We start from the raw sequence: 26,869 nt of genomic DNA, 5'->3' as shown, positions 1-26,869 counted from the left end.
TACAGTGCTCTGTGTGTCTGGGTCTAGTCTGGGATTACTGTGCTCTGTGTGTCTGGGTCTAGTCTGGGAGTTTGGTGCTCTGTGGGTATGGGACCAGTCTGGGAGTACTGTGCTCTGTGTGTCTGGGACTTGTCTGGGATTAATATGCTCTGTGGGTCTGGGTCTAGTCTGGGAGTACAGTGCTCTGTGTATCTGGGTCTAGTCTGGGAGTACAGTGCTCTGTGTGTCTGGGTCTAGTCTGGGATTAATGTGCTCTGTGGGTCTGGGTCTAGTCTGGGAGTACAGTGCTCTGTGTGTCTGGGTCTAGTCTGGGAGTACTGTGCTCGTGTGTCTGGGAGTACATTGCTCTGAGTGTCTGGGAGTAGTCTGGAGTACTGTGCTCGCTCTGTCTGTATCTAGTCTGGGAATACAGTGCTCTGTGTCTGAGTCTAGTCTGGGGGTACAGTGCTCTGTGTGTCTGGGTCTAGTTTGGGACGACAGTGATCTGTGTGTCTGGGTCGAGTCTGGGAGTACTGTGCTCTGTGTCTGGGTCTAGTCTGGGAGTACAGTGCTCTGTGTGCCTGGCTCTAGTCTGGGAATACAGTGCTCTGTGTGTCTGAGCCTAGTCTGGGAATACAGTGCTCCATGTCTCTGGGACGTGTCCTGGGAGTACAGTGCTCTGTGTATCTGGGTCTAGTCTGGGAGTTTGGTGCTCTGTGGGTATGGGACCAGTCTGGGATTACAGTGCTCTGTGTGTCTGGGACCAATCTGGGAGTACCGTGTACTGTGTGTCTGGGACCTGTCTAGGAGTACGGTGCTCTGCGTGTCTGGGTATAGTCTGGGAGTACAGTGCTAATAGTGTCTGGGGACTAGTCTGGGATTACAGTGCCAAGTGGGTCTGTGTCTAGTCTGGAGTACAGTGCTAGGTGTGTCTGGGTCTAGTTTGGGAGTACAGTGCTCTGTGTGTCTGAGTCTAGTCTGGGAGTACAGTGCTCTGTGTGTCTGGGTCTAGTCTGGAGTACAGTGCTCTGTGTGTCTGGTTCTAGTCTGGGAGTACACTGCTCTGTGGGTATGGGACCAGTCTGAGAGTACAGTGCTCTGTGTGTCTGGGACCAGTCTGGGAGTACAGTGCTCTCTGTGTCTGGGTCTAGCCTGGGAGTACAGTGCTCTGTGTGTCTGGGTCTAGTCTGGGAGTACAGTGCTCTGTGTGTCTGGGTCTAGTCTGGGAGTACACTGCTCTGTGGGTATGGGACCAGTCTGAGAGTACAGTGCTCTGTGTGTCTGGGACCAGTCTGGGAGTACAGTGATCTGTGTGTTTGGGACCAATCTGGGAGTACAGTGCTCTGTGTGTCTGGGTCTAGTCTGGGAGTACAGTGCTCTGTGTGTCTGGGTCTAGTCTGGGAGTACAGTGCTCTGTGGGTATGGGACCAGTCTGGGAGTACAGTGATCTGTGTGTTTGGGACCAATCTGGGAGTACAGTGCTCTGTGTGTTTGGGTCTAGTCTGGGAGTACAGTGCTCTGTGTTTGGGTCTAGTCTGGGAGTACAGTGCTCTGTGGGTATGGGACCAGTCTGGGAGTACAGTGCTCTGTGTGTTTGGGACCAATCTGGGAGTACAGTGCTCTGTGTGTCTGGGTCTAGTCTGGGAGTACAGTGCTCTGTGGGTATGGGACCAGTCTGGGAGTACAGTGCTCTGTGTGTCTGGGTCTAGTCTGGGAGTACAGTGCTCTGTGGGTATGGGACCAGTCTGGGAGTACAGTGCTCTGTGTGTTTGGGTCTAGTCTGGGAGTACAGTGCTCTGTGGGTATGGGACCAGTCTGGGAGTACAGTGCTCTGTGTGTCTGGGTCCAGTCTGGGAGTACAGTGCTCTGTGTGTCTGGGTCTAGTCTGGGGGTACAGTGCTCTGTGGGTTTGGGACCAATCTGGGAGTACAGTGCTCTGTGGGTATGGGACCAGTCTGGGAGTACAGTGCTCTGTGTGTCTGGGAGTACTGTGGGACACTCTGACACTCACCACAGTAAAGATATTGCTTCCTGCTTCGCCTCATGCATCAGACACCTGCCCCTCTCTCCCTCCTTCCTCCGTCGCTCCTCAAGATCCTCCCTGAGTTGCTGTTCTTCGATCTGCTTCCTTCGCAGGTACTCCAATTTCTGCGGGTCATCCATTCCCTTCAGGAGCTCCATCTCCTCCTCCAGCTGCTGCTGGCGCGCCCTCTCCAGTCTCATGGCCTCCTCTGTGGGTGCAGCAAGGTGACAAACACAGGCAGCTTACACACTGTGCATTCTCCAGCCTCACCGCTCAATCCTTCATCTCCTAACCCGCTCACTCAGGGCTTGATTCTTTGCTGGGCTAAACTTCTATGGCTCCCGCTGCCCTCCCAATCCTCCCCATGTGGCTGGACAATGTTGGCCAGATATTTGACAGTGGAGGGCATCACAGCATAGCTCGATCCCACACGCAGGGTTGAGGAATGGACCCCTGTCCATCCCGTCTTCAATCCAAGGTACAAGACCCCTATGACCATGCCGGCTGGTGTCAGCTGGCCCAGCCCTGATTGGCAATCGAACCATTGTGCCTTTCTATATTTGCTGTCGAAGGAGCCTGTTCCGGTATGCTGCTCTCTCCCCCTGCTCCAACTCCCTCCCTCCCCCTGCTCCAACTCCCTCTCTCCCCCTGCTCCAACTCCCTCTCTCCCCCTGCTCCAACTCCCTCTCTCCCCCTGCCCCAACTCCCTCTCCCCCCCTGCTCCAACTCCCTCTCTCCCCCTGCTCCAACTCCCTCTCTCCCCCTGCTCCAACTCCCTCTTTCCCCCTGCTCCAACTCCCTCTCTCCCCCTGCTCCAACTCCCTCTCTCCCCCTGCTCCAACTACCTCTCTCCCCCTGCTCCAACTCCCTCTCTCCCCCTGCTCCAACTCCCTCTCTCCCCCTGCCCCAACTCCCTCTCCCCCCCTGCTCCAACTCCCTCTCTCCCCCTGCTCCAACTCCCTCTCTCCCCCTGCTCCAACTCCCTCTTTCCCCCTGCTCCAACTCCCTCTTTCCCCCTGCTCCAACTCCCTCTCTCCCCCTGCTCCAACTCCCTCTCTCCCCCTGCTCCAACTACCTCTCTCCCCCTGCTCCAACTCCCTCTCTCCCCCTGCTCCAACTCCCTCTTTCCCCCTGCTCCAACTCCCTCTGTCCCCCTGCTCCAACTCCCTCTCCCCCTGCTCCAACTCCCTCCCTCCCCCTGCTCCAACTCCCTCTCTCCCCCGCTCCAACTCCCTCTCCCCCTGCTCCAACTCCCTCTCTCCCCCTCCTCCAACTCCCTCTCTCCCCCTGCTCCAACTCCCTCTCTCCCCCTGCTCCAACTCCCTCTCCCCCTGCTCCAACTCCCTCTCTCCCCCTGCTCCAACTCCCTCTCTCCCCCTGCTCCAACTCCCTCCCTCCCCCTGCTCCAACTCCCTCTCCCCCTGCTCCAACACCCTCTCTCCCCCTGCTCCAACTCCCTCTCTCCCCCTGCTCCAACTCCCTCTCCCCCTGCTCCAACTCCCTCTCTCCCCCTGCTCCAACTCCCTCTCTCCCCCTGCTCCAACTCCCTCTCTCCCCCTGCTCCAACTCCCTCTCTCCCCCTGCTCCAACTCCCTCTCCCCTGCTCCAAATCTCTCTCTCCCCCTGCTCCAACTCCCTCTCTCCCCCTGCTCCAACTCCCTCTCTCCCCCTGCTCCAACTCCCTCTCTCCCCCTGCTCCAACTCCCTCCCCCGCTCCAACTCCCTCTCTCCCCCGCTCCAACTTCCTCTCTCCCCCTGCTCCAACTCCCTCCCTCCCCCTGCTCCAACTCCCTCACTCCCCCTGCTCCAACTCCCTCTCTCCCCTGCTCCAACTCCCTCTCTCCCCCTGCTCCAACTCCCTCTCTCCCCCTGCTCCAACTCCCTCTCTCCCCCTGCTCCAACTCCCTCTCTCCCCCTGCTCCAACTCCCTCTCTCCCCCTGCTCCAACTCCCTCTCTGCCCCCGCTCCAACTCCCTCACTCCCCCTGCTCCAACTCCCTCTCTCCCCTGCTCCAACTCACTCTCTCCCCCTGCTCCAACTCACTCTCTCCCCCTGCTCCAACTCCCTCTCTCACCCTGCTCCAACTCCCTCTCTCCCCCTGCTCCAACTACCCCCTCCCCCTGCTCCAACTCCCTCTCTCCCCCTGCTCCAACTCCCTCTCTCCCCCTGCTCCAACTCCCTCTCTCCCCCTGCTCCAACTCCCTCTCCCCCTGCTCCAACTCCCTCTCTCCCCCTGCTCCAACTCCCTCTCTCCCCCTGCTCCAACTCCCTCTCTCCCCCTGCTCCAACTCCCTCTCTCCCCCTGCTCCAACTCCCTCCCTCCCCCTGCTCCAACTCCCCCCTCCCCCTGCTCCAACTCCCTCTCTCCCCCTGCTCCAACTCCCCTCTCCCCCTGCTGCAACTCCCTCTCTCCCCCTGCTCCAACTCCCTCTCTCCCCCTGCTCCAACTCCCTCTCCCCCTGCTCCAAATCCCTCTCTCCCCCTGCTCCAACTCCCTCTCTCCCCCTGCTCCAACTCCCTCCCTCCCCCTGCTCCAACTCCCCTCTCCCCCTGCTCCAACTCCCTCTCTCCCCCTGCTCCAACTCCCTCCCTCCCCCTGCTCCAACTCCCTCTCTCCCCCCGCTCCAACTCCCCCTCCCCCTGCTCCAACTCCCTCTCTCCCCCTGCTCCAAATCCCTCTCTCCCCCTGCTCCATCTCCCTCTCCCCCTGCTACAACTCCCTCTCTCCCCTGCTCCAACTCCCTCTCCCCCTGCTCCAACTCCCTCTCTCCCCCCGCTCCAACTCCCACTCTCCCCCTGTTCCAACTCCCTCTCACCCCCTGCTCCAACTCCCTCTCTCCCCCCGCTCCAACTCCCTCTCTCCCCTGCTCCAACTCCCTCTCTCCCCCTGCTCCAACTCCCTCTCTCCCCCTGCTCCAACTCCCTCTCTCCCCCTGCTCCAACTCCCTCTCTCCCCCTGCTCCAACTCCCTCTCTCCCCCTGCTCCAACTCCCCCTCTCCCCCTGCTCCAACTCCCTCTCTCCCCCTGCTCCAACTCCCTCTCTCCCCCTGCTCCAACTCCCTCCCTCCCCCTGCTCCAACTCCCTCCCTCCCCCTGCTCCAACTCCCTCACTCCCCCTGCTCTAACTCCCTCTCTCCCCTGCTCCAACTCACTCTCTCCCCCTGCTCCAACTCCCTCTCTCCCCCCGCTCCAACTCCCTCTCTCCCCCCGCTCCAACTCCCTCTCTCCCCCGTGCTCCAACTCCCTCTCTCCCCCTGCTCCAACTCCCTCTCTCCCCCTGCTCCAACTCCCTCTCTCCCCCTGCTCCAACTCCCTCTCTCCCCCTGCTCCAACTACCCCCTCCCCCTGCTCCAACTCCCTCTCTCCCCCTGCTCCAACTCCCTCTCTCCCCCTGCTCCAACTCCTTCTCTCCCCCTGCTCCAACTCCCTCTCTCCCCCTGCTCCAACTCCCTCTCTCCCCCTGCTCGAACTCCCCCTCCCCCTGCTCCAACTCCCTCTCTCCCCCTGCTCCAACTCCTCCCTCCCCCTGCTCCAACTCCCCCCTCCCCCTGCTCCAACTCCCTCTCCTCCTGCTCCAACTCCCTCTCCCCCTGCTCCAACTCCCACTCTCCCCCTGCTCCAACTCCCTCTCTCCCCCTGCTCCAACTCCCTCTCTCCCCCTGCTCCAACTCCCTCTCTCCCCCTGCTCCAACTCCCTCTCCCCCTGCTCCAACTCCCTCTCCCCCTGCTCCAACTCCCTCTCTCCCCCTGCTCCAACTCCCTCTCTCCCCCTGCTCCAACTCCCTCTCTCGCCCTGCTCCAACTCCCTCTCTCCCCCTGCTCCAACTCCCTCTCTCCCCCTGCTCCATCTCCCCCCTCCCCCTGCTCCAACTCCCTGTCTCCCCCTGCTCCAACTCCCCCTCTCCCCCTGCTCCAACTCCCTCTCTCCCCCTGCTCCAACTCCCTCTCTCCCCCTGCTCCAACTCCCCCCTCCTCCTGCTCCAACTCCCTCTCTCCCCCTGCTCCAACTCCCTCTCTCCCCCTGCTCCAACTCCCTCTCTCCCCCTGCTCCAACTCCCTCTCTCCCCCTGCTCCAACTCCCTCTCTCCCCCTGCTCAAACTCCCTCTCCCCCTGCTCCAACTCCCTCTCCCCCTGCTACAACTCCCCCCTCCCCCTGCTCCAACTCCCCCCTCCCCCTGCTCCAACTCTCTCCCTCCCCCTGCTCCAACACCCTCCCTCCCCCTGCTCCAACTCCCTCTCCCCCTGCTCCAACTCCCTCTCTCCCCCTGCTCCAACTCCCTCCCTCCCCCTGCTCCAACTCCCTCTCTCCCCCTGCTCCAACTCCCTCTCTCCCCCTGCTCCAACTCCCTCTCTCCCCCTGCTCCCACTCCCCCCTCCGCCTGCTCCAACTCCCTCTCTCCCCCTGCTCCAACTCCCTCCCTCCCCCTGCTCCAACTCCCCCCTCCCCCTGCTCCAACTCCCCCCTCCCCCTGCTCCAACTCCCCCCTCCCCCTGCTCCAACTCCCTCTCTCCCCCTGCTCCAACTCGCTCTCCCCCTGCTCCAACTCCCTCTCTCCCCCTGCTCCAACTCCCTCTCTCCCCCTGCTCCAACTCCCTCTCCCCCTGCTCCAACTCCCTCTCTCCCCCTGCTCCAACTCCCTCTCTCCCCCTGCTCCAACCCCGTCTCTCCCCCTGCTCCAACTCCCTCTCTCCCCCTGCTCCAACTCCCTCTCTGCCCCTGCTCCAACTCCCTCTCTGCCCCTGCTCCAACTCCCTCTCTCCCCCTGCTCCAACTCCCTCTCTCCCCCTGCTCCAACTCCCTCTCCCCCACTGCTCCAACTCCCTCCCTCCCCCTGCTCCAACTCCCTCCCTCCCCCTGCTCCAACTCCCCTCTCCCCCTGCTCCAACTCCCTCTCTCCCCCTGCTCCAACTCCCTCCCTCCCCCTGCTCCAACTCCCTCTCTCCCCCTGCTCCAACTCCCTCCCTCCCCCTGCTCCAACTCCACTCTGCCCCTGCTCCAACTCCCTCCCTCCCCCTGCTCCAGCTCCCTCCCTCCCCCTGCTCCAACTCCCTCCCTCCCCCTGCTCCAACTCCCTCCCTCCCCCTGCTCCAACTCCCTCTCTCCCCCTGCTCCAACTCCCCTCTCCCCCTGCTCCAACTCCCTCTCTCCCCCTGCTCCAACTCCCTCCCTCCCCCTGCTCCAACTCCCTCTCTCCCCCTGCTCCAACTCCCTCTCTCCCCCTGCTCGAACTCCCTCTCTCCCCCTGCTCCAACTCCCTCCCTCCCCCTGCTCCAACTCCCTCCCTCCCCCTGCTCCAACTCCCTCCCTCCCCCTGCTCGAACTCCCTCTCTCCCCCTCCTCTAACTCCCTCTCTCCCCCTCCTCTAACTCCCTCTCTCCCCCTCCTCCAACTCCCTCTCTCCCCCTGCTCCAACTCCCTCTCTCCCCCTGCTCCAACTCCCTCTCTCCCCCTCCTCCAACTCCCTCTCTCCTCCCTCAGCCTCCCCTCCCCTCCCTCAGGCTTCACTCCCCTCCCTCAGCATTCCCTCTCCTCCCTCAGGCTTCCCTCCCCTCCATCAGCCTCCCCGCCCCACCCTCAGCCTTCCCTCCCCTCCCTCAGCCTTCCCTCTTCTCCCTGAGCATTCCCTCCCCTCCCTCAGCCTTCCCTTTCCTTCCTCAGCCTTCTCCCTCCTCCCTCAGCATTCCCTCTCCTCCCTCAGGCTTCCCTCCCCTCCCTCAGCCTTCCCTCCCCTCCCTCAGCGTTCCCTCCCCTCCCTCAGCCTTTCCTCCCCTCCCTCAGTCTCCCCTCCCCTCCCTCAGCCTCCCCTCCCCTCCCTCAGCCTCCCCCCTCAGCCTCCCCTCCCCTCCCTCATCCTCCTCTCCCCTCCCTCAGCCTCCTCTCCCCTCCCTCAGCCTCCCCTCCCCTCCTCTCCCCCCTCCCTTCCTCTCCCTCCCCTCCCTCAGCCTCCTCTCCCCTCCCCTCCCTCAGCCTTCCCTCCCCTCCCTCAGCCTTTCCTCCCCTCCTCAGCCTACCCTCCACTCCCTCAGCCTTCCCTCTCCTCCCTCAGCCTTCCCTCTCCTCCCTCAGCCTACCCTCCGCTCCCTCAGCCTTCCCTCTCCTCCCTCAGCCTTCCCTCCCCACCCTCAGCCTTCCCTCCCCACCCTCAGCCTTCCCTCCCCTCCCTCAGCCTTTCCTCCCCCCCTCAGCCTTCCCTCCACTCCCTCAGCCTTCCCTCTCCTCCCTCAGCCTTCCCTCTCCTCCCTCAGCCTTCCCTGTCCTCCCTCAGCCTTCCCTCTCCTCCCTCAGCCTTCCCTCTCCTCCCTCAGCCTTCCCTCCACCCCCCTCAGCCTTCCCTCTCCTCCCTCAGCCTTCCCTCTCCTCCCTCAGCCTTCCCTCTCCTCCCTCAGCCTTCCCTCTCCTCCCTCAGTCTTCTCTCCCCTCCCTCAGCCTTCCCTTTCCTCTCCCTTCCTCCTACAAGCTACAGGCATTTCAACCCAAGTTTGAAGTCACCCAATCATCAGTCTCTAATTTGGATCACCTTCTCAGCAGGTAAGAGGGAATGATTCACTCCTGCCTGGTACTGTACAGCCCGTGTCTCTCAGTGTCGGCCCCTGTACATCTACAGCACCCAGTGAGCTGAAGGCAGTACTGGTGTCTGCAGTAGGTTTGCGGGATCCAGTACGATAGCAAAATACTGCAGATGCTGGAAATCCGAAATAACAACAGAAAATGCTGGAAAAACTCAGCAGGCCAGGCAACATCCGTGGAAAGAAATTAGAGTCAACGTTTTGGGTCAAAACCCTTTATCAAGACTAAAGAGGCACAGGGAATGAAATAGATTAAGAGGCCGGGCTGGGAGAGAACAAAAGAGAAGTGAAGAGACATTAAGAGGTATTCAAAACGAGACGAGATGGTGATAGGACTAGTGGAGACAAAAGACAGCTCTAGATTAGGTGTGAAATGCGCTGGCAGAATGGGAGACAGCTGCCATGTGGGAGAGAAAAAAAAAGGAAAGGCGGGGGGGAAACAACACAAAGGTGTGGATAAAAAATATAAGTAAAAATGTAATAGGGGCCGAGGTTATGATTTTAATTCACCGCCCCATTCCCACTCGGACCTCACCGTCCTTGGCCTCTTGCATTGTTCCACGGAAGCTCAACGTAAACTCGAGGAACAGCACCTCATCTTCCGATTAGGCACTTTGCAGCCTTCCGGACTCAATATCGAGTTCAACAATTTCAGATCATAACCTCGGCCCCTATTACATTTTCACTTATAATTTTTATCCACACCTTTGTGTTGTTTCCCCCCCCCCTTTCCTTTTTTTTCTCTCCCACATGGCAGCTGTCTCCCATTCTGCCAGCGCATTTCACACCTAATCTGAGCTGTCTTTTGTCTCCACTAGTCCTATCACCATCTCATCTCGTTTTGAATACCTCTTAATGTCTCTTCACTTCTCTTTTGTTCTCTCCCAGCCCGGCCTCTTAATCTATTTCATTCCCTGTGCCTCTTTAGTCTTGATAAAGGGTTTTGACCCAAAACGTTGACTCTAATTTCTTTCCACGGATGTTGCCTGGCCTGCTGAGTTTTTCCAGCGTTTTCTGTTGTTATTGCGGGATCCAGTGATGTCTGTTGCACACACACCTGCTTTCTCTGCCAGGCTCCTCTCCTTTCTCTGCTGCATTTCCTGGACCTTCCTCCGATACTCCTCCTGTTGCCTGTGTCCCCGTTCACGTTCACGCTGCTCCCCAATTTGTCGGCTCAGCTCGGCCTCTTCCTGCTCTAACATTTCACGTTCGCACTGTTGCCTTTTAAACCTGCGAATCAGAAGTAAAGTGAGACGGGCGATCGGTTGTTGGGGCCCCCGCTTGCAACGTTACCGCGGTGACACGTTCACCTGCGGGTCATATGCTTGTAGCGGGGGGTGAAAGCGGCCAAAGTTTCGATACGTTAGCGTGCCAGTGCACTGTGCCACGTGGAGTGGGCCACAGGTTCCTCCTTCATTCCTCAGGGAATGGCAGAGGAGAAACAACTAACAGTGAACTATGGAGAGAGGGAGAGAGTTATACTAGGGCCCAGAATTGTACCCAGTACTCCAGGTGGTCTCTGCACTATCGCAGGGATATCCAGGTACTGCAAACAGTGCGGAAAAGGGCAACCAAACTCATACTGAGCTTCAGGCATCTGAGCTCTGAGGAGAGGGTGAAGACCGCGGATTGGGTCGTTTCCCCCTCCCTCCCCGCTGTGTGAGGGGCTGTCTGGGACCCTCAGTGTGTTACCTGCATGTACCATGGGCCCTTCACGTGTCTCAGACTGAGAGTGGGTAAGCTGTGGCACAAACCCGACAACCAATAATTTAAACCTTGTGGCGTACTGATCACAGAAAGGACACAATCCGCTTTTCGGTCCGTAGACTATAAATCAGGCGTCATGCTTTTAAGAAGGATCACACCTTTAAGAAACTCGATCTGCAACATAGTTAAGCCCAGAGCGGGGGAGGAGCAGTCGAAGCTGTGGACTGATGAAAGGCAGTCGGACTTGGTGTAGTCTCTGACGCCATTTTTGTGTTCAACATGCAGTCTCAACAATTAAACCTTTTCTGTTGAAGCTCTCCGAGTTCAGTATTTTTTGCTAGGAGTACGTAGACTCCTACATTGGTGACCCCGACGCTCAGGATGACTCCTAAGCGTAACCATGGCTGACACAAACGCAGTTTCTGTGAAGCTGCCGGAGTTCCTTCAAGCCGAATCGCAATTCCGACTCCGCGGCATCACCGCCGATGCAACGATGTACGACTACCTCCTCGCCTCCCTGGGCAGCTCCACAATCACGAAATCTGGACAACACTACAAAACCATTCGGAGGAAGGCAAGTACGCACATCTCAAGGCCGCGCTCCTTAAAAAATTCACAGCCTCCCAATTTTTGCGCAACTGCCACCTCCTCGACCTCCCGGGCCTCGGTGACTCCATGCCGTCAGACTTGCTCTCACACATGCTTGCTCTGACCGATGAGAAACCGCCCGGCTCCCTCTTCTGCATGCTCTTTATCCGCCAACTACCTCCCAGCATCCGCCCGGCGATCGTGGCGTCCAGCCTCACGGACCTCGAGGCCCTGGCCGACGAAGCCGATAAGCTCCTGTCCGCCGGCTCCAACCACGCCGTCACCCCCGACCTGGCCTCCGCAGCGTCGGTGCGCGCTCCACCCTCTATCGCGCGGCCACACAGCTCGGCCACCAGGCCCCCACGTCCCCCAAGCCCTCCGACCCAGGGCTACTGCTACTTCCATACCTGGTTCGGCGCACGGGCACGCCGCTGCAGCCATCCCTGCACGTTTCCAACCACCCCCACACCGGCCTACACGATGGCCGTGGGGCAAGCAGGCGCGCTGCTGTACGTTACGGACAGCGCCTCTGGACGCCGTTTCCTATGCGACACGGGCGCGCAGCGCAGCATCATCCCCGCGTCCGCCCTCGAGATCCAGCGAGGCGGCCGCGGCCCTGCTCTGGATGCCGCCAACGGCACCGACATCCGGACGTACGGCACCCGCACCGTCACCATCGACCTCGCAGGCCGCCGCTACCACTGGGAGTTTATCACTGCCAAGGTGCTCTCCCCGCTCCTCGGTGCGGATTTCCTGTGCGCCCACGGCCTGTTGGTCGACATGCCTCAGCGCCGCCTCGTGGACATGAACACCATGTCACCTATCCCGGGCGCCATGGCCCCCCCCAACCCGCCGAAATGGCGTGGCAGTGCCGCGCCCGCTCAACGGACGACTACTCAGCACTCCTGGCTGAGTTCCCAGCCCTCACCAACCCGACCTTCTCCGCAAAAGTTGCTAAGCACGGGGTAGAACACTTCATCCCCACCACAGCCCACCGGTGTATGCCCACGCCCGCAGGCTGGACCCGGCCAAGCTGGAGATCGCGCGGGCCGAGTTCGCCACAATGGAACAGCTCGGCATCATCCGCCGCTCCAACAGCCCCTGGGCCTCCCCACTCCACATCATCACCAAACCCGACGGGGGATGGCGCCCCTGTGGGGACTACCGGCGCCTAAACGACGCCACCACGCCGGATCGGTACCCCATACCGCACATTCAAGACTTCTCGGCTAGACTGGCCGGCCGCTCAGTCTTCTCCAAAGTCGACCTGGTGCGCGGTTACCATCAGGTGCCAGTCCACCCCACGGACGTTCCCAAGACGGCCATAATCACCCCTTTTGGGCTATTCGAGTTCCTCCGAATGCCCTTCGGCCTCAAAAATGCGGCCCAGGCCTTCCAGCGGCTCATGGACTCGGTCCTCCGGGACCTGAAGTTCCTCTTTGTCTACCTGGATGACATCCTGGTAGCTAGTTCCTCCAAGCAGGAACACATCGAGCACCTCCGCACCCTGTTCCAGCGGCTCAGTGAGCACGGGCTCATCATCAGCCCAGCCAAGTGCCAATTCGGCCTCAGCAGGATCGAATTCCTCGGCCACCACATCACGCAGGACGGAGCCATTCCCCTGCCCGCCAAGGTGCAAGCCGTCCAGCAGTTCCCCCGGCCTACCACCATCAAAGGCCTCCAGGAGTTCTTGGGGATGATCAACTTTTACAACCGCTTCATTCCCGGAGCGGCCTCCCTCATGCGGCCCCTATACGAAGCCCTCCGGGGTAAGAAAGACAGAATGGCGATCGAGTGGTCGGCGGACATGTTGACCGCTTTCGACTCGACCAAAAAGGCGCTCGCCGACGCCACCATGCTCGCTCACCCACAGCCCAACGCCAGGGTGGTCCTCACCACGGACGCCTCCGACCACGCGGTCGGCGCCGTGTATGAACAGTGGGTCGACGGGGCCTGGCAACCACTGGCCTTTTTCAGCCGCCAACTGCGCCCCCCGGAGGCCAAATACAGCGCCTTTGACCGCAAGCTCCTCGCACTGTACCTGGCAGTCCGCCATTTTAGATTTCTTCTGGAGGGCCGCCCCTTCACCGCGTTTGTCGACCACAAACCCCTGACATTCGCGATGGCAAAATCTGTGGACCCGTGGTCAGCCAGGCAACAATGCCAGCTCACCGCGGTGTCCGAATTCACCACGGACATCCGGCACGTCTCCGGTCGAGACAACGTGGTGGCCGACTGCCTATCCCGCCCCGCCGTCCACGGCGCCCACCTGGCAGTGGACTATGCTCAACTGGCAGCGGAGCAACGCACCGACCCCGATCTGCTCTCCGCGCCCACAACCCTCCCAGGGCTGCGACTGACCAACATCGCCTGCGGCCCGTCCGCCGTCACAGTCAAATGCGACACCTCCTTGGCGCAACCCCGCCCCGTTGTCCCAGCGTCCTGGCGAAAACGGGTGTTCGACATCGTCCACGGCCTCACACCCCGGCACCCACGTGTCCATTAGACTGGTGACCAACCGATTTGTCTGGCGCGGCCTGCGCAAAGATGTGCGCGTCTGGTCCAGATCCTGCATAGCTTGCCAGCGTGCCAAAATCCACCAGCACGTCAAAGCCCCACTCGAGGAGTTCACCGTGCCAGAAAGAAGGTTTGACCACGTCCACATCGACCTCGTCGGCCCCCTGCCGCCATCACAAGGTCACACGCACCTGCTGACAATCGTGGACCGTACCACCCGCTGGCCCGAGGCCATTCCACTGACGTCCACCACCACCGCTGACATCGCAAGGGCGTTCATCGGTACCTGGGTTGCTCGGTTCGGCGTCCTCTCCGACATGACGTCGGATAGAGGCCCGCAGTTCACCTCTGATCTGTGGGCCGCCATCGCCTGAAACCTCGGGGTGGCCGTTCACCGCACCACGGCTTACCACTCCCAAGCCAACGGACTGTGCGAGCGATTCCACAGGTCCATGAAGGCGTCCCTCCGCGCCAGCCTCGAGGACGAGGCTTGGATCGACCGCCTCCCATGGGTGCTACTTGGCCTACGCTCTGCGGTCAAGGAAGACCTGCAAGCCTCGGCAGCGGAACTCGTGTACGGCCAGCCGCTGCATGTCCCCGGAGGGTTCCTGCCCACCGCCACGACCCCCTGGTTGGCTGACCAGCAACGCCGCGCTTTCGCCAACTGAGCACAACAGTTCGCTCCGGTACCCACCACGTACCACCTAGCCTGCAGATGGCCAAATTTGTTTTCTTGCGCCATGACGCCCACCGAGGACCTCTACGGCCCCCATACGACGGACCCTACAAGGTACTCCAGACGGGGAACAAGTTCTTCCTCCTCGAAGTGGGCAGCAGAACTGACAAGGTGTCGGTCGACCGGCTCAAGCTGGCGCACCTAGAGCCCGACGAACTCGTTCAAGTGGGCCAACCCCCACCGCGGGGCAGACCGCCTAAGAGCCCGACGCATCCGACCGCCCCGCTCCCGACACCAACCGCCAAGAGCCGTTCTGGCCATGCCATCAAGCCGCCACGCCGGTTCGTAAACTCCCTACTAGCGGATTCTAGGGGGAGCTGTGTGGCGTACCGATCACAGAAAGGACACAATCCGCTTTTCGGTCCGTAGACTATAAATCAGGCGTCATGCCTTTAAGAAGGATCACACCTTTAAGAAACTCGATCTGCAACATAGTTAAGCCCAGAGCGGGGGAGGTGCAGTTGAAGCTGTGGACTGATGAAAGGCAGTCGGACTTGGTGTAGTCTCTGACGCCATCTTTGTGTTCAACATGCAGTCTCAACAATTAAACCTTTTCTGTTGAAGCTCTCTGAGTTCAGTATTTTTTGCTAGGAGTACATAGACTGCTACAACCTCACTTATCCACATCCACAACCTTTCGCTACCTGATCTCCTGCTCCTTCCTCCTCTGATCTTCATCCAGTTCTTGTTGGATTCGCTGCTCTGTCTCCCGTCGTCTCTGCTCGCTGTAATCCTGTTGCTCTTGATCAGGCCTCTGCCCCCGATCGGGCTTCTGCCCACCCTCCAGCCTGCTGTTCCCTGACTGCGTGGGGAGCTTTGACCCTGGTGCAGGTGTAGTCCCCTGTGGGCGCTCAGTGCTTTCCTAATTGTACACAAAAGGCAGTTAGCGTGCAGCTCCCTGTAAAAAGGCCCCCATTGGATTTTAGTGGAATTATTGGGGAGAAATTGCTTTAGGCCCATTTTGGAGCCTGAACCGGAAGGCCCGAGATCGGATTTTGTGTGAGCTTGCTGGCTCCTGTGGTGGCTCTGCAGATGGTTCGCCCACTTTACCAGGAGGAATATCGGCCCCTTTACCTCTCCAGCAGCAGCCTGAGGGAAAGTCCCAGGATGGGAAGGGGCAATTGCGAGAACTGTGCAGCTGGAGGGGAGTTGGGGGGAGGGAAGCACTCCAGCTCCTCCTGGATTCACAGCAACAATATATAAATGTCTACTGAGCAAATAAACTTAGTTTCCGTGGGAGGCTGGTGAAGAATCGCGAGCGGAGCATGTCCAGTGAGGGGCCTAAAGCAGGAGTTGAGGTCCCTCATTTACATATGCAAAGGACAATTACCTTCTGTTAGATAGCTACAAGGAACGTCTGAACATTTAACTAGGCCCGAGCACACCCAGATTGGGCTCGGATGACTGCCAAATTAGTCATAGTTACACAACACACACCAAACTCTACCCCAATGTTCCTTTCGATCTTTGCCACTGCAGGAAGTAGGACATAGTCAAGAGGTTGGAGAGTAACAGTAGATCAATCTTGTAGTGTCCGCGTATCAATAACACACGGACTGCAGGAGAACAATAATAACAGGTGTTTACTGAACAGAGGGTATGCTGGAACTGAAAGTACAGAAGCCTGCTACGGCTTTATATACAGGTATGGTCACTGCCAGTACTACAGTATAAAAGCAGTTCTCTCTTAAAGGTACATACACAACAATTCCTCCCCTTTTAGATAAACAGTACATAACATTCATTTAACAATTAAATAATAATTAATTACAATTACAATTTTCTCTGTACTATATACATCAACTGAAGTAATCATTTATAAATTCAGTCTTTGAGGAGGCTTCCTGATCCTGACTGGATAGCGCCTTTCTCGAGTATCCTGTTCTTGCGGCCGAGTCGATTCTGGCTCATTGTCATTGGTTGGTTCGTCAGCTTCCAATACCACTGATTCTGAGGTAGACGCAATCTGTACTTCGGGTTCATCACCAGGTGTGCCTGCTCGTGGTATGGGTTTGACTTGTTCCTGTGACTCTAGAATCTGGCCAGCATGGAATCTCACGATGCTCTCTCCAACGTCCACTGTGTACATTAGTGGTCCCTGCTGTGTGCATCTCGTTCCTGGCTGCCATTTTTCTGTTCGGTAGTTGCGGGCCAAGACTGGTTGCCCTATCTTGAAGCTCCTGGTTGGCTTCTCATTGATGTGCTGGAATTGCTTATCCTCAACATCTCGTCTTATGTTTGGTTTGAGCAAATCCAGGCGACATCTTAGCCTTCGGTTGAAGAACATTATGGCTGGAGCTTGGTTGGTGACTGCATGTGTCGCATTCCGGTAAGCAAACAAGAAATTATCCACCTTGTGTTGTAGTGCTATGTCGTCGTTATACATCGCCTTTATTGCTTTTTTAAAGGTCTGAACAAACCTCTCAGCCAATCCATTTGTGGCTGGATGATATGGGGCAGATGTGTAATGTTTTACCCCATTATTCCTCAAAAACCTCCAGAAATCCTCGGACACAATTGTCCATTGTCGGAGCAAATCTGTGCTGGCAAGCCATTCCTGCCGAAGATGGTCCGTAGGACTGCAATAGTTTTCTCCGTGGTGGTGGAGGACATTTTGATGACCTCTGGCCATTTCGAATGTGCATCCACGGCGATTAAAAACATTGAGTCCATAAATGGACCAGCAAAATCAATGTGTACCCATTGCCATGGAGATGTGGGCCACTCCCATGAGTGTAGCGGGGCCTGTGGTGGAGCGTTTTGGACCTTCTGGCATCCTGTGCATCTCTTGGTCATATCCTCGATTTCTTTATCAATTCCCGGCCACCACACAAACGCCCTGGCTAGGCTCTTCATTTTTACCCCTCCCAGATGACCCTCATGAAGCTCATTGAGCACTCTATCTCTCAACTTGGGTGGAATTATCACTCGGGATCCACACATCAAGATCCCCCGGCACACTGACAGCTGTTCTCTCCTTGACGAGAATGCTGGCAACAGCGAGTCGCCATGTGCTGGCCATCCCTTCACCGTCAAATCATAGACCCGAGAGAGTGTCGGGTCATTTCGGGTTTCCTTCTCTATACTTGAGTTTGTAACAGGTAGACATTCAACTATGGTCGATTGGAATATCTCAACAGGGTCCACTGCAGGTGCTTCCTCCACCGTAGGCAACGGTAGGCACGACAGCCCATCAGCGTTTCCATGCTGTTTCGTACCCTTGTACTCTATGTCGTATTAATGTGCCCCTAGAAAAAGGGACCATCTTTGCAGCCGTTGCACCGTCATCACCGGAACGCCCTTCTTTGGGTTAAAAATGGAGACCAGAGGCTGATGATCAGTCAGTAGGGTGAATTTCTGCCCGTGCAGATAGTGATTGAACTTCTTCACTCCCCACACCAGGCTGAGGGCCTCCCTGTCAATCTGGGCGTAGTTACGCTCGGCTGAGGTTAATGAGCACGACGCAAAGGCTATTGGCCTCTCTGAACCGTCAAGGAATTTGTGTGACAGCACCGCTCCAATGCCGTAAGGAGACGCATCACATGCCAACCGAATTGGTAGTGTTGGATTGTAGTGGGCCAATACTTCTTTTGAAGTGATTAGGCATTTACATTTCTGAAAGGCACGCTTACACTCATCACTCCATTTCCATGTTACTCCAGTTTGCATCAGGGCGTTTAGTGGGTGCAGAATTGTAGATAAATTCGGCAAGAACTTATGGTAGTAGTTCACCAGCCCGAGGAACGACCTCAGTTGCGACACATGTTCCGGTGCTGGAGCCTTGACTACAGCCTCAATCATTTCTGGGGACTTATGTAACCCCTCCTCATCAATCATGTGGCCACAATACGAGATTTGTCTCCTGAAAAACTCGTATTTGGGGCGGTTGGCTCGCAGCCCATATTCTTGTAATCTAGTGAGCACCTGCTCCAGGTTGGCAAGGTGTTCACTGTCATTTATGCCCGTAACCAGGATGTCGTCCAAATAACACTGGGTCCCCGGGATCCCTTGCAGGACTTGTTCCATCGCCCTCTGCCAAATAGCCGGGGCTGATGCTACCCCGAATACCAGTCGGTTGTACTGGTAAAGGCCTTTGTGAGTGTTTATCGTGAGGTATTTCCTAGATGCTTCTTCCACCTCCATTTGTAGATATGCTTGGGCCAGATCAATCTTCGTAAAGCGTTTCCCTCCAGATAGTGAGGCGAAAATATCTTCTATTCGTGGAAGTGGATATTGTACTGTGTGCAGGGCTGGGTTCACAGTTACCTTAAAGTCCCCACAGATGCGAACCTTCTTCGGCTCCCCAGGCATGCTGCTCAATGATTTCTTCATTACAGGAACGATGGGTGTGGCCCACTCGCTCCAGTCCACCTTGGACAGCACACCCGAACGCTCCAGACTCTCCAGCTCTGCTTCAACGGCTGGGCGGATCGCGTACGGTACTGGTCTGGCCTTAAAACATTTTGGGTTTGCGTTACCTTCGATTTTTATCGTTGCCGTTACTCCTTTTAGGGTCCCAAGTCCTTGTTGGAACACCTCTTTCGCGTCAGTTAGAATTTTTGACAGTCGTCCAGGTGTGACGTCGTCATCCTTTTTGTCAGCCACAGTTAGCGCCTGAATGGAATGCCAATCCAATTGTATTTTTCGGATCCATTCACGTCCCAATAATGGTGGTCCTCCATCTTGTAGTATATATAGATACAGTTTCTGTGTTTCCTTGCCGTTGTATTTAACGGGCACCCTTATTTTTCCTCTGGGGTAGACTTTTTGCCCCGTGTATGTCTTCAATACAATGGACGTGTCCTTCAAGGGTATGTGTGAGAATAGCCGCTCGTAGTCTCGTCGATTCATGACAGTTAGGGCTGATCCTGTGTCCAATTCCATCTTTACTTGTGACCCTGCTATCCTGAGGGTGACCCAAATGGTTCGGTGATCCTCCTTTGCGATCACGTTGTGTAACTTTAGACAACTTAGTCTCCTGCTCCCGGAGTCATTATCACTCTCCTGATCTTCTGAACTACTGTCTGTCATTTTTTTTACTTTCTTGTACTTTTCCTTATTAGTTCTTTTAGTGTTGGTTTTCTTTCCCGACCTGCAGACTCTTGCTATGTGTCCCACTTTCCCACATTGCCTGCATACTTTGTCCTTAAACCAGCAGTCCTTCTGATCATGGGTTGTTCTGCCGCAGCGATAGCACTTTTCTGCTCCATATGCCATTTCGTTAGTGCTATATTCTTGTGGTTTCTGTTGTATTTCCGCAGCTCCCCGTGCTGCTGCTTCGTAGGATACTGCCACGCTGAAAGCCTGTTCTAGCGTCAGGTCCTTTTCCGAAAGTAGTCGTTATTGGGTTCCTTCACTCTGGAGCCCGCAGACAAACTTATCCCTTAAGGTATCTGCCAGTCCTGCTCCGAACTGGCAGTGCTTCAATAACTTGCGTAGTTCCGTAAGATAGTCAGCATTGTTCTCATCTTTGTGCTGGTTTCTTTTATGGAACTTGAATCTTTCTGCTATCAGCAGCGGTGTAGGGTTTAGATGTTCCTGTAAGATATTGACAATCTCTTCAAAACTTTTCTCCATTGGTTTAGCTGGGGTAATTAAATTCCGCAATAGGCCGTACGTTCTCGCGCCCATCAAATTTAATAATACCGACGCCTTTTTTCCATCGGCCACCTCATTTGCCTTGCAGCACACTTCAATTCTTTCCACATACGTGGGCCAGTCTTCTATTTCGTTGTCGAAAGCAGTGATACTGCCACTCTTCGGCATCTTGGGTGGTTTAAAATGGCGCCTCCCGCGCTTTTCCTTCTTCCCCAATGGATTAAAATGGCACCTCCCGCGCTTTTCCTTCTTCCCCAATGGAATAAAATGGCGCCTCCCGCGCTTTTCCTTCTTCCCCTTGCTGCCAACGCTGCTCCTAGCATTCTAAAGGGTAATGGCGGCGCCCCACGGCTTCGGCGCGTCTCTCTATTCCTTCCCCTGGTTTTATTTTCTCTACGCTGCCCGGTTCTTGAGCACTGACCGCGCCCTGTGCGCTCCACCCTCTCTCTCTCTCTTTTCCTCCCGACGACGCTGCACGGCCACTTTGCAGAGCTGCTCGATCGAGCTCGAGCCCGCCGCAGTCCGGAAGGGTCAGCGCACTACCTGCTACCAGCACGATTTGCTGGAACAGCTTGACTGGGGAGCCAAGCCCAGTTCTCCACAGCCTCCTCTGCGATTCCCTGAACTCCGATGAATCACTGGGCGGTTGCCCGCGGTTGACGCCTGTTGCTCTGACTTCGACCTCCAAGAAGCTTCTTTTCAGGGATAGATCCCCGTGAGGTGATGCAGTACTGGAGGTGAGTTCGAACCTGCTCGTCGCCAGTGTAGTGTCCGCGTATCAATAACACACGGACTGCAGGAGAACAATAATAACAGGTGTTTACTGAACAGAGGGTATGCTGGAACTGAAAGTACAGAAGGCTGCTACGGCTTTATATACAGGTGTGGTCACTACCGGTACTACAGTATAAAAGCAGTTCTCTCTTAAAGGTACATACACAACAAATCTAACCCGTGCAGTACTTGCCCTGGGAGTGTTTGATGGGACAGTGTAGAGGGAGCTTTACTCTGTATCTAACCTATGCTGTACTTGCCCTGGGAGTGTTTGATGGGACAGTGCAGAGGGAGCTTTACTCTGTATCTAACCCATGCAGTACTTGTCCTGGGAGTGTTTGATGGGACAGTGTAGAGGGAGCTTTAGTCTGTATCTAACCCGTGCTGTACCTGCCCTGGGAGTGTTTGATGGGACAGTGCAGAGGGCGCTTTACTCTGTACCTAACCCATGCAGTACTTGTCCTGAGAGTGTTTGATGGGGCAGTGTAGAGGGAGCTTTACTCTGTATCTAACCTGTGCTGGACCTGCCCTGGGAGTGTTTGATGGGGCAGTGAAGAGGGTGCTTTACTCTGTATCTAACCCGTGCTGTACTTACTCTGGGAGTGTTTGATGGGACCCTGAGGAGTGAGCTTTACTCTGCTGGGGGTGGGGGGAGATCAGAAAGGCTGGGGAAGATTGGAGTCTGCAGCCTGGAAGCACAGTGGAGGGAGGGAGGGATTGAAAAGGCCAGGTCAGTGGGAGATCGTGGCTCGGGGGTCCAATTGTGGGGTGGGAGTGGTCTGATTGTGGGGGTGGGGTGAATCCGATCACGGGGTGGGGTTGGGTCTGATTTTGGGGATGTGGGGGGATTGTTCCAATCACGGGACGGTGGGGTGGTGGGGTGTTGGCTGATTGCAGGTGTGGTTTACAGACTTGCTTGGGGGCTGGGGGGGATGCACTCCTGCTCCTCCTGGTCCACAAGCAGTGCTGGAAAGGCACGTACCTGCTGGATCCAGCAGTCCTCACCTCCCTTCAGCTGCAAACCCGGCCAGCCAGGGTTCAATCTAAAATGGAGGTAAAGTGTGAGGCACGCAGCCTCATTAAAATATTTAAATGTGCCACCTATCTCTTGGGAGCGGATTGGTTGCCTACCTCCCGTCCCTCTCTGTTAAAACCAAGTGGGCGGGCTCGAGGCGGGTTGGATTCGAGTTTGAGATTTTTAGCATTTTAATATCCCAGCTGACCCAAACCCACCCATTTTTGGGGTGAAAGTTCCCCCCACTTAATCAGAACAGCTCTGACTACCCCTCTCCCCTGATACATACGTCTGTCTTTCCCTTTCAGATGCTGACTGACCTACTGTGCACGTCCTGCAGTTTGCGCAAGTTCCACACTGTGTCACTTACTCCCAATCGTTCTCTCCGCCTCGCCTGCTCCGACGCTGGGCCTGTAGTTGTGGTGTCGGTGAAGCGGGAGTTTGGGCCCTGGTCAGTGGTGATTGCCGTGACTGCTGGCACTGGGGTTGGAGCGTTCTTTCTGATCGCTGAATGCAGGAGTCCCTCTGAGCTGTGCTGTGTGTCCTCCTCACCACCTCTCATTGCCTCCTTCTTCCCTAGTTTGGAAGCTTCCTTCTGCTGCTTCACCTGGGACAGGTGTTGCTGCTGGACTTTTTTTTCCCTGGGTCTTCCTAAACAAATAAAGGGCAGGTTCTATTTACTTTTAAATTTCAGTATGGCTGCTGTTCATTCGCTTCCATCTGGTTAAACTAGTTAAAAGTGATTGAGAGGATCAGCGAGAGTCAGCACCTTGACTCACTCGGGACAGGGGAGTCATTGGAGTGACACCAGGTCCATGGCTAAATGTGTTTGACCACAGGCTGACCCAGTGACATCATCAGGAGCCCCCAGGGCCAGCCAGTAATATCATCAGGAGCCCCCAGGGCTACCCAGTGACATCATCAGGAGCCCTCAAGGCCACCCAGTGACATCATCAGGAGCCCACAGGGCCACCCAGTGGCATCATCAGGAGCCCTCAAGGCCACCCAGTGACATCATCAGGAGCCCCCAGGGCCACTTAGTGACATCATCAGGAGCCCCCAGGGCCACCCAGTGACATTATCAGGTGCCGCCCAGGGCCACCCAGTGACATCATCAGGAGTCCCCAGGGCCACCCAGTGACATCATCAGGAGCCCCCAGGGCCACCCAGTGACATCATCAGGTGCCCTCAAGGCCACCCAGTGACATCATCAGGTGCCCTCAAGGCCACCCAGTGACATCATCAGGAGCCCCCAGGGCCACCCAGTGACATCATCAGGTGCCCTCAAGGCCACCCAGTGACATCATCAGGAGCCCCCAGGGCCACCCAGTGACATCATCAGGAGTCCCCAGGGCCACCCAGTGACATCATCAGGAGCCCTCAAGGCCACCCAGTGACATCATCAGGTGCCCCCCAGGGCCACCCAGTGACATCATCAGGAGCTCTCAAGGCCACCCAGTGACAGCATCAGGTGCCCCCCAGGGCCACCCAGTGACATCATCAGGTGCCCCCCCCAGGGCCACCCAGTGACATCATCAGGTGCCCCCCCCCAGGGCCACCCAGTGATATCATCAGGAGTCCCCCAGGGCCACCCAGTGATATCATCAGGTGCCCCCCCCGGGGCCACCCAGTGACATCATCAGGTGCCCCCCAGTGCCACCCAGTGACATCATCAGGTGCCCACCCCAGGGCCACCCAGTGACATCATCAGGAGTCACATGCTGGCCCAGTGACATCATCATGAGTGACATGTCAGCCAAGTGACATCATCATGAGTGACATGTCAGCCCAGTGACCTCATCATGAGTCACATGTCAGCCCAGTGACATCATCAGGTGTCACATGCCGGCCCAGTGACATCATCAGTAATCACATGCCAGCTCAGTGACATCATTCCCAATATTGCTCACCTACTACAAACTCAGCACGTCCATTATTCTTGTTTTTCTCATTGTTTGGCCCCGGAGCCTGGTTTGGCCGCAGTAAGCTCCTCGGCCCCGATGTTTTGTTCGGCCCTGATGCCTGGTTTGGCCCCAATAAGCTCCTCGGCCCCTGATGTTTTGTTCGGCCCTGATGCCTGGTTTGACCCCAGTGAGCTCCTCGGCTCTTCTGAGCTGCTGGGCACTGTGTAGCTGCTCTGGATATTTGGATCCTGGTTGGGATTTTTCTTTCCTTTCTTTCTTTTGCTCTTTTGTTTCTTCTGTGGAGAGAAAGCTGTTACATTGTTATAGTATCACATCATTAAATGGAACTACTTTGGTATGGTGTAGTTATATTGCTATGTGGCACACTGTGCACGGGCAGTGCACAGTGCAGCGTCGGACATCTTGTATCACTCCGCACCATGCGGCAGCACTGGAACAAAGCAAATACAGCTAAGTAAAAAGCACTAACTAAAAATGAACTAAAAGTGTCTGTAATATATATAGTATAAGAACACAAGGAGACACAACAAAAACAATTTTACAAACATTTACTCCTACATTGTCCTCAGGCTGGACAGCCACCTACTCAGTCCCATGCCTCAGCCCAGCCAACACACCTAGTCCTAGGCTTCAATCTAGCCAACGCACTCAGTCCTAGGCCTCAGCCCAGCCAATAAACACAATACCAAGTCACAGCTCATGCACGTGTATGTGTTCCTGGAGGTTTCATCACATGACCTCCTGTCTATAAATGCCCCTCCCCCCTCAAACAAACAGCCTTTCCCCATCTCCAATATTTTTATAACGAAACTGTTCAAAGAAAATGAAGCCACACCATTTGTTAATGAGATTTTTCTCCCAATTTGTTTATAGCAGCATCCAGGAGATTGAACTTTAATTCCTGGAGACTCCAGCACTATCTGGAAGGGTTGGTGACCCTACAGGAGAAGCTGCTCCCAGGCCGGGCAGATCAACCTGCTCCCAGGCCCTAGGCTCCAGGACAGGCAGATCAACCTGCTCCCAGGCCCCAGGCTGGGCAGATCAACCTGGCCCCAGGCCCCAGGCCCCAGGCTCCAGGCCGGGCAGATCAACCTGCTCCCAGGCCCCAGGCTGGGCAGATCAACCTGGCCCCAGGCTCCAGGCCAGGCAGATCACCCTGCTCCCAGGCCCCAGAACAGGCAGATCAACCTGCTCCCAGGCCCCAGGCTGGGCAGACCAACCTGGCCCCAGGCCCCAGGCCCCAGGACAGGCAGATCAACCTGCTCCCAGGCCCCAGGCTCCAGGACAGGCAGATCAACCTGCTCCCAGGCCACAGGCCCCAGAACAGGCAGATCAACCTGCTCCCAGGACCCAGGCTGGGCAGACCAACCTGGCCCCAGGCCCCAAGCCCCAGGCTGGGCAGATCAGCCTGCTACCAGGCCCCAGGCTCCAGGACAGGCAGATCAACCTGGCCCCAGGCCCCAGGCTCCAGGTCGGGCAGATCAACCTGCTCCCAGGCCCCAGGCTCCAGGCCAGGCAGATCAACCTGCTCCCAGGCCCCAGGCTCCAGGCCAGGCAGATCAACCTGCTCCCAGGCCCCTGGCTCCAGGCCAGGCAGATCAACCTGCTCCCAGGCCCCTGGCTCCAGGCCAGGCAGATCAACCTACTCCCAGGCGCCAGGCCAGGCAGCCATTCAGGCATCAAATCAGCTAACCATTTAAGCCTAGATGGAGAGGATTTCTGGTCTGTCCAACTCACGGCCTTGATTCCAGTGTTTCCCTCGCTGAGTTGGCTCCACAGTTCGGCCTCCTGGTCTCCTGTGTCTGTCCCAGAATCCTCTGCAGCCACAAGGCCATCCTTTACCAGAAGACTTCCCCTTCCACTGGGATTGGGGGAACATCCACCGTCACTACACAGAACAGAGCACGGCCCACAGTTAAACATCTGGAGGGACACTGAAGGCAAAGGTCTGGGGTGACAGAACCAGGCTGCTGCATGCTTGTCTGTGCCTGTTTCTTCCTGTCCAGCAGGGAGGGGAGTCTGGCCACTGATCTCACCCACAGCTGTGTCGCTCTGCACTCAGCCAGTGAGTCCTGTTGGAGACACAGAAAGGGGGAAATCTCCCTATAGTAATCTGGGATGTAATGTTTAAGTTATCCACCAGATGGAGCCAAATATTAAGGGTTCACATTCACCAGTATTTAAGGTAACGGGGTCATGTATTCAATGTCCTGGTACACCAGTTAATACGGTAATGTGGCATTGCATTATGGGTATGACTCAGAGGGTGATCCTCCATCTTGTGCTTGTGCAATAAGAATTGTGCCTTGCCTCCAGCTTGTAAGAGATATGTTTCTCTGCTACACCGTGTAAATAAACAGTTGGGTTTGTTCCTAATATCTCGCTTCTCTCAGTTTCTGACCTTACCACTCGGATATCACACTCCCCTTCAGGACTGCAGACTGCCCCACTGTATCCACCCAGCCCCAACATGGGGTGGTGTACTGACCCTGAGCGCGGGGATGCCAATGAATTACTTCCCTGATACAGCGGCTGGTTTGTGGGAGAAATCTCTCAGGTGAGATCTGTGTCCAGGAGAACTCCGTAATATAAAGTGGGAGAACGCAAGAGAACCTGTGGGCTCATAGAATGATACAGCACAAAAGGAGGCCATTTGGCCCATCGTGCCTGTGCCGGTAGAGCTATCCAATTAATCCCACTCCCCTGATCTTTCCCCAGAGCCCTGCAATTTTTTTCCCCTTTAGGTATTTATCAAATTCCCTTTTGAAAGTTACTATTGAATCTGCTTCCACCACCCTTTCAGGCAGTGCATTTCAGATCATAACAACTTGTTGCATAAAGAACTTTCCTCCTGTCGCCTCTGGTTCTTTTTCTGGTTACCGACCCGCCTGCCAGTTGAAACAGTTTCTACCTATCGACTCTATCAATAATAATACAACAACACTCACACTGGATGGAGACTGCACAATGTCTCCAGCTCCTCAGTTGCAGTTAAGCTGCTAGGTTCTGACTGGGACCAGCCTGATTTTCCACAAGTGGAACCTGAGAACAGAGAATAGCACAGTCAGTGAGAAAGGTGCTTATCTAACAGCAGCATCGACACAGCACTCCAGGAATGGGTAACAACACAGGATTACTGGGAGTCGTGAGTTAGCACCATGTGGTCAGCTTTCTTATCATAGAGCCATAGCGCTTTCATCCTGGGTTAGATACAGAATAAAGCTCCCTCTACACCATCCCATCAAACATTCCAGGGCAGGTACAGCACAGGTAAGATACTGAGTAAAGCTCCCTCTACACTGCCCCAGCAAACACTCCCACGGCAGGTACAGCACGGGTTAGATACTGAGTAAAGCTCCCTCTACACTGACCAATCAAACACTCCCAGGGCAGGCACAGCACAGGTTAGATACTGAGTAAAGCTCCCTCTACACTGCC

At 56.3% G+C, this 26,869-nt stretch overlaps 1 protein-coding gene across 1 annotated transcript in view; it reads right to left on the bottom strand.

Moving 5' to 3' along the window:
- LOC147120056 (uncharacterized) overlaps positions 1 to 23,700 on the bottom strand; it is a 48,800-nt gene extending 25,100 nt beyond the window's left edge. Inside the window, exons 1-5 of the mRNA XM_085985578.1 lie at positions 23,417 to 23,700; positions 21,877 to 22,157; positions 14,764 to 14,981; positions 9,629 to 9,801; positions 1,991 to 2,210 (exon numbers count right to left, since the gene is read on the bottom strand). Coding sequence (XP_085841704.1) covers positions 1,991 to 2,210; positions 9,629 to 9,801; positions 14,764 to 14,981; positions 21,877 to 22,068 — 803 coding nt within the window. The 5' untranslated portion in view covers positions 22,069 to 22,157; positions 23,417 to 23,700. The remainder of the gene's footprint in view (positions 1 to 1,990; positions 2,211 to 9,628; positions 9,802 to 14,763; positions 14,982 to 21,876; positions 22,158 to 23,416) is intronic.
- Between the last annotated feature and the right edge of the window lie 3,169 nt (positions 23,701 to 26,869).

This window comes from Somniosus microcephalus, chromosome 4, assembly GCF_052327205.1.
Source record: "Somniosus microcephalus isolate GS21.2 chromosome 4, FLI_Smic_1.0, whole genome shotgun sequence".
In the NCBI taxonomy this organism is placed as follows: Eukaryota; Metazoa; Chordata; class Chondrichthyes; order Squaliformes; family Somniosidae; genus Somniosus; species Somniosus microcephalus.
The sequence above is the reverse complement of the archived record's forward strand: the minus strand, read 5'-3'. Positions and strand labels throughout refer to the sequence as shown.